General features: G+C 30.1%; 1 protein-coding gene across 2 annotated transcripts; it reads left to right on the top strand.

Annotated features, from left to right (window-relative positions):
* The first annotated feature begins 1,503 nt into the window (after nt 1-1,503).
* LOC145010975 (putative serine/threonine-protein kinase PBL11) lies at nt 1,504-5,278 on the top strand. 2 transcript variants are annotated; one of them, XM_078969574.1, is made up of 6 exons: nt 1,506-1,986; nt 2,332-2,651; nt 2,788-2,923; nt 3,005-3,147; nt 4,409-4,532; nt 4,636-5,278. In XM_078969574.1, exons 1-6 carry the CDS (start codon nt 1,935-1,937, stop codon nt 5,091-5,093), a joined length of 1,233 nt encoding a protein of 410 aa, XP_078825700.1. In that variant the 5' UTR covers nt 1,506-1,934; the 3' UTR covers nt 5,094-5,278. The 2 variants fall into 2 exon arrangements, with proteins under 2 accessions (XP_078825699.1, XP_078825700.1); XM_078969573.1 differs by having other exon boundaries at nt 1,504-1,986; nt 2,788-3,147.
* Nucleotides 5,279-7,500: the final 2,222 nt, after the last annotated feature.

Genomic DNA, 7,500 nt, shown 5'->3' with positions numbered 1-7,500 from the left:
ACCTTCAACAAGAATAAAAGGCAAATCTGCTACCGAATATTTGTTCCATCACTCAACACTCCTTTTATTATAATTATTAAGCCTGCTGTTTACAAAGATTTATAGATATAGCCCCTCATCAAAAACATATATAATTTTTCGTCCTCTCCCTATAGTATTAATTATAAAATTTATTTTAATTCTAGTTATTCAATACAACTAAAGTGTTTTTGATATTATCTAAAGTATTCGTAGACGGAAAACATATTGTATGCGTAATGATTACTATATGATTAATGATTCCTGAGATTTCAATGTTTTTATTTTTGTTTCAAATGCAAATTGAAAGTTATTTATATGTTTAAATAAACAAATAAGTTTTCTTTATTTATAAGTGATTTAAGACAATAACATTATGTTTACTATAAATTTATTAATAAAGTAACTAGATGAGTAAGTTGTAATAAAGTCTTACTATTTAAAACATCCAAGAGGTATGCCAAAGCTCTACTAACTCGTGCTCAAAAGAAGCACATTAAGAAAAAATAAAACCAAAATGTGGACAAAAGCATGTTGGCTAGATTTTAACTTCTTCTGGTTTCATAATAGATTAATCATTTTTATTTTGATAAGAATTTGAGAGAATCTATTGCAATAACGTAGGCATTATGTTCACCAAAACATGATAAAACCTAATACTTTTGAACATATGATGTCATGGAAAAAATTAAAAAAATACTCTAAGAATTTGGTTTTAGTTGTATTTAATTTGATTTAAAATGCTTATTGGGCAATTTCCGTTGAAACTTGCTCATACACAACTATAGAATCCCTACCTCAATATGCAAATATCCTCGTGATCATGAGTACACCAATTTAACAAAGGTTTATTGACTTCTCTCTTATGACTTATATGGTCATATAAAGTGTCAAAACGACAATAATAATAAATATGTATAACTTTACCAATAATTATACTTATTGCATAGACAAACTATATAAGACTTAAAATGAATCAACTTTACATTTTCTTAACTAGTTGTGGCAAAACAATAGTGACTAATGTGTGAAAACAAATTGAAACTAGTTAACCAGATACATATCATTTTATCTAGTTGTAATTTTTGTAAAAAACTGATATATTTCAGATACTATAATATGAAAATGGTATTCTAGTTCATTTTAAATAAAATGACCTATAAGATTCAAAATATTTAAATACATTTTAATTTTTAAGCAACTTCTAACCAGCTTTTACCTAATTATTTATTTATTTATAATCACTAAATCTATCTATCTATAAATTACTATCCTAAATAAACCCATTTTTATATAAAATTAAAAACAGTTAAAATTGACAACTATATTTCAAACCTCCACAATATTAAATGCGAGCAATCAAACAATACAACTAACATAACAAGGACTGATGATGCCAAATGTCTTAAATAGAAGGACTAGTTATGTAAATTTGTCATCTAACTACTACTGCTGCTCCAATTTTGGAAGTAAGCTGAAACAAGACGCCATAAGCTGAGTCAACCAAACTTCACCAAAAGTCTCGAAAAGGGGATTTCTTTAAAGGAAGCATCTCATCTCCCTGCAAAAACAAACAGGAAACAGCTACAAAATACCCTTTTCTCTCTCTCTCTCTCTCTCATCTGTTTTGATTCTTTGCAAAAACAAAAAAATCTATCTCCAATCAAGCAAGTAAGGTGGAAGAAGAAAATTGGAGGTTGGTGGTGAAGTTGGAAAGCTGAAACCTATCGATTTTTGAGTTAGAGATCTGAGAGAAAAGGAGATTCGCAGCAGATCCAAGGATTATTGTTGCTGTTAGCTGAACAACCCGGATTTAATTCGGATTTTGTGGAAGATATGTATTTGTAGGGTTTTTATGCCAGAAAAAGCTAATAAGCTTCGTTCGTGATCTGCACTAGGGTTTTGGAATATTTATAATGGGGATTTGTTGGAGCATCCAAATTAAAGCCGAGAGCGCATTTTCTACTGGTAATTGCATCTTCTTACTTGTTAATTTCTGCTAATTAGTATGAAATTAGAACTCATTTTATTGAATTGAGCACTTGCTTCTATGGATCTTACTCCTTTTTCTTCTCTTATCCTAGATTCATATGGATGGATAAAAATGGACAGTTAGTTGTCAAGCGACATGATTTTAAACTCAATTACAAAAAAGTAAAGTGTCAGTAGATATATATACATCCTAAAAGGGAAATCTTTTCAACTATAGTAATGAAGTAGTAATCATTTAGGCATAATTATATCTTATGATTTTGTATTAGTTTCTACTTTCTAAGTTTCTATTACTTATTCAAATTGTATTTATTTCCATAGGCGACGACTCTAAGATTGCAGAGAGAAATGGGAACAGTAATTCAAGCAGCAAAGTTTCCTCTGGTTCTCAATCACATACACCTCGAAGTGAAGGTGAGATCTTGCAGTCATCCAACTTAAAAAGCTTCACTTTCAGTGAGCTTAAAAACGCCACAAGAAACTTTCGTCCAGACAGTGTATTAGGAGAAGGTGGCTTTGGTTCTGTATTCAAAGGATGGGTAGATGAACATTCACTTGCAGCTTCAAAGCCAGGAACTGGCATTGTAATTGCTGTAAAGAGACTGAATCAAGAAGGATTTCAAGGACACAAGGAGTGGTTGGTTAGTACTTAGTTCTTTTCACTTTTTCATTTAGTCTCTTTTCATAAACTGGGATCAATCATTAATGCAAATTGTGAAATTACCTAACTACCCATAAGGTTTAGCTTCTCAATAATCAAATCTGTTACTTTTGCAGGCAGAAATCAACTATCTTGGACAATTACGCCATCCTAATCTTGTGAGATTGATTGGTTATTGCTTAGAAGATGATCACAGGCTTCTTGCATATGAGTTTATGCCAAAGGGTAGTATGGAGAATCATTTATTTAGGAGTAAGTCAACTGGATTTTCATTTACTATCATACTAATTGGAATTATCATTTATATTGACATTTTATTTTTATATAAAACAGGAGGTTCTTATTTTCAACCTCTTTCTTGGCGTCTACGTATGAAAGTTGCTCTTGGAGCTGCAAAAGGTCTTGCTTTTCTTCATAATGCTGAAACAATGGTGATATATCGAGATTTCAAGACTTCAAATATTCTCCTTGATTCGGTATTTTTTTTTCTTTTTTTTTTTTGATCAAACTTTACAATCTTATTTGTTGAATCTTTGAGCATGTCAGATATGTTGTGTCAAATGATTTTTACAAATAACTGATTATTAAATATGGTTGCTAAAACCAATATTAGAGAAAGTAAATTACAACTTTCGTCCTTGTTCTATGTCAAAAGTTATTGATTTAGTCACAATGTTTGGTTTGTTGCAAGGATGCCCCCCTAACTAATCAATGCATTAATTAAGTCCATGCTAAATGACCATTTTGTCCTTCTATATTCATCCTTGGGTAGGGTCTGTAGAATTTAGTTTTCCATTTAGCAATTTTTTTAATTTTACAAGTTAGATTAAAGAGTAAATTACATGAATGGTCCCTATGGTTTAGGGTAATTTGCGCGTTTGGTCCCTAACCTATTTTTTTAACTCGGAAGGTCCCTACTGTTTGTTTTTGTTACGCGCTTGGTCCTTATAGTTTGTTTTTGTTACTCGTTTGACCCCTATCATACCTGAAAAGACTATTATTTAAATAGGGAAAAATAGTGAGGTATGTAAGGTAAGACGAGGGGGTGGGATTGGGGGTGTGTTTATTTAAATAACTCAAAAAATCAAGGGCAAAATAGTCTTTTTAGGTAAGACAGGTACCAAGCGCGTAGCAAAACAAACAGTAGGGACCTTCCAAGTTAAAAAAATAGGTTAGGGACCAAACACGCAAATTACCCTAAAACCATAGGGACTATTCATGTAATTTACTCTTGATTAAATGATGCAAGTTCTCCCATAATCCCATAAATAGACTCAAATTGCACTCTAGTTGAGCAAGCAACTATTTAGCATGTTCATTTTTCGGGTTGTTTATATTTTAGAGTAAATTACTGAAATCGTCCCTATGGTTTGGTCAAAATTACACGTTTGGTCCCTAACTTTTTTTTTTTTGCATTCGGATCGTCCCTATGGTTTGATTTTGTTGTGTTTTTCATCCCTATGGTTTGGTCAAAATTGCACGTTTGGTTACTAACTTTATGTAAGGGACGAAAAACGCAAAAAAATCAAACCTCAGGGACGAAAAACGCAACAAAATCTAACTATAGAGACGATCCGAGTGCAAAAACAAAGTTAGGGACCAAATGTGCAATTTTGACCAAACCATAGGGATGATTTCAGTAATTTACTCTATATTTTATAAAAAAAAATTAAGATATGATTTTGTGTGTATTGTTTAATCCATATCCAAATTTCTAACTTTGACTTTGGTCAACAGAACTTCAATGCAAAATTATCTGATTTTGGATTAGCAAGAGATGGACCAACTGGTGATAAAAGTCATGTTTCCACTAGAGTTATGGGAACCTATGGCTATGCTGCTCCTGAATATTTATCCACAGGTAAATATCTATTAATTTATCTTCTTCCTATTAATAATAAAAAACAACTATTTCTTACATTTAATATTTGACAAAAAAAAAAAAAAAAAATTCAAATGAAAAGGTCATTTAACTGCAAAGAGCGACGTATACAGCTTTGGAGTAGTCCTTTTGGAAATCTTATCAGGGAAAAAAGCAATAGACAAAAACAGACCAACGGGTGAACATAATTTAGTGGATTGGGCAAAACCGTGTCTCACAAACAAAAGAAGAATCTTCCGGGTCCTGGACCCACGTCTCGAGGGTCAATACTCACTTGGGCGGGCCCTCAAGGTCGCCAGCCTGGCACTTCAATGTCTTTCCATGGAACCTAAAATCAGACCAAATATGGATGAAGTCGTCTCCACCCTACAAGACCTTCAAGACACTGACAAACGTGACCGTAGGGACCCACCCGTGCACCGTGCCGTGGCTGCGGGTGGCGGTGGTGGTGCCTCGTCGGCTAAAAAAGCAAGCTCTTGTAGACAAGAGGCGGGACCCGTGGTCGCTTATCCTAGACCTTCCGCTTCTCTTCGTGTTTGAGGGGTATAATAGTCTTTTTACTTGGTCTTACTTGGTGTACAGTTTTTTTGGTTTTTGTGTACTTTGTGAGTTTGTTGGAGGTTTTAAGAGTATGTTGTGAAGATGTTTAGATTATATAATTACTAGAAATTAAAGACTGAATGGTTGTGATGGTGATGATGAAAAGAATTTATGGTGTTACATTACATTCACTTGATTATTAGGATGTGTAGTGTGTAGCTTTGGATTATTGTGTGGAATGTGGTTTCAAGAATTTTGGTTTTCTTATGTAAGAGAATAAGTCATTCATAAATCAAGACAAACCAATTTTGATTGTATGAAGTGTATTCAAATGATTACGATTCCTAGTCCCTTTATTAAAGACGTATTATTAGTCTTTTTCTTGTGGTAAAATTTTGAGGTCAATTTAATCTCTTTGTACTTTGTAGCTTAAAGTTTGGAGGTTAAGAAGGGTTGAAATTAGATCGTTGTAACCTAATTATAGCATGGGCGAGGTTGTCTTTGACTTAATGTTTAATGTGTAATGCTACGAGACATAAAATTTAGTGATTAAATGAGCGAAATTTTAAAAGTTGGATGATTAAATGAGCATAAATCCAAAAGTTAAGTGATTAAATTAGCAAGTTTGATGACATTTTAAAAATTAAAATGAATTAAATGACCAAATAAGCAAGTCAAAAGTTAAGTAACAAAAAATGATGTAAACCTTAAGTTTAAACGTGTTAACAGTATGTGTGATATATATATATATATATATATATATATATATATATATATATATATATATATATATATATATATATATATATATATAAAAGAAAAGTGTATATAAGCTTATGTATCCAAACTCATCATACTATGTCGTTATATATATATATATATATATATATATATATATATATATATATATATATATATATATATATATATATATATATATATATGGTAATGATCAAATGAGAACACCAAAAATGTTGAGAACGCGAGAACACTTCTGGACTAATCATTTTGCAATGATATATTAGTAATTATATATTTAATTTAAATTAAAATATATTAAATTGAAATCTTAATTTCCTAAAATTTAGCGATATTGAATACATTTAGCTAAAAAAAATCAACTGATTTTTTATTAATGGATGACAAAAATAATTTGTATCCATCTTTTTTTGAAAAAAAAAATCAAAATTTTTTTTTAATTTAAAATTCATCAGAATATTTTCAATTTTGTATGAATAAAACACATTGTAAATGAATAGAACACAATTTAAAGATAAATTTTTAAATTTTTAAATAAATAAAAAATTAACTACTAATCATACATGAATATATTGACAAATAAAAAAAATCAATACATTAATAATTCATTTTCAAACACTATTATATTGATAAATAAATATTCCAAAGATTGAGTTTATACAATTTTATATTTATATTTATAAATGAATATGTCAAGAATAATTTATAACATTTATACATAATTATATTCAATATTGATTACACCACTTCAGTAAAAAAAGTTTCAAAATTCATCACTGTGTCAACCATTTTCTTGAATCGGTCGCAACCTCATTCTTCTATTTGAATCAAATGACTCGCGAGCTTGTGTAACGAGCAGTAGTGATACCTAAAAAAGTTCCAAGATTCATTGTTCTTTTATCAATATCTACAAAATGACAATACCATGTAAATACTTCAAAATGATAAAAAAAATATTAAAATAAATGATTGGTAGCAAAATCATATGTTGTTATAACCATAAATAATTATTACTAGTTATCTAATCGTTTATGTTGCAAATAAGTATAATCATAAATGATTATTATCGGTGTCTTCAAATCATATGGACAACAATCTTTATAATCATAAATGATTATAACGAACATAATCAAACATTTTTTTTGAGTAAACGATTATCACACGAAAAACCACCCTACAAAAGACGAAAAACATTATTTTTTATTAAACGATTATCATATCAAATTTATGTACTAAGGGGTCACTTCATTGGTGATTCTCAAAATGGATATTTCTAAACCATTTGCCAAAATTAATATTCCTGGATTTTTACGTGAATGAATAGTTATATTTATAATAAATAATATGTTTTAAGTATTCCGTATTTATTATGAAATAATAAAAAAACTATATGAATTGAAGTAATGAACACATATATGTTGAAAACTTCTAAAGTTATGTATAGTAAAAAAATAATAAATTTGAATAGCTAGTTAACAAGAGGCATTACCTAGGATAACACGTACCGATGCTTTTAAAATGGTTGGGAGCAAGTTGAATGTATGAATAATTAAAGTTCCATCTGCTAGGTCATCGTTATATACTGGATCGTTTATACACGAACCTCAATTTTCCCGGCACCTTGAACATTCTTCGGTCTCTACAAGCA

The sequence above is a fragment of the Lactuca saligna genome, chromosome 8, assembly GCF_052625555.1.
Source record: "Lactuca saligna cultivar CGN05327 chromosome 8, ASM5262555v1, whole genome shotgun sequence".
NCBI classification, from domain to species: domain Eukaryota; kingdom Viridiplantae; phylum Streptophyta; class Magnoliopsida; order Asterales; family Asteraceae; genus Lactuca; species Lactuca saligna.
The sequence above is the reverse complement of the archived record's forward strand: the minus strand, read 5'-3'. Positions and strand labels throughout refer to the sequence as shown.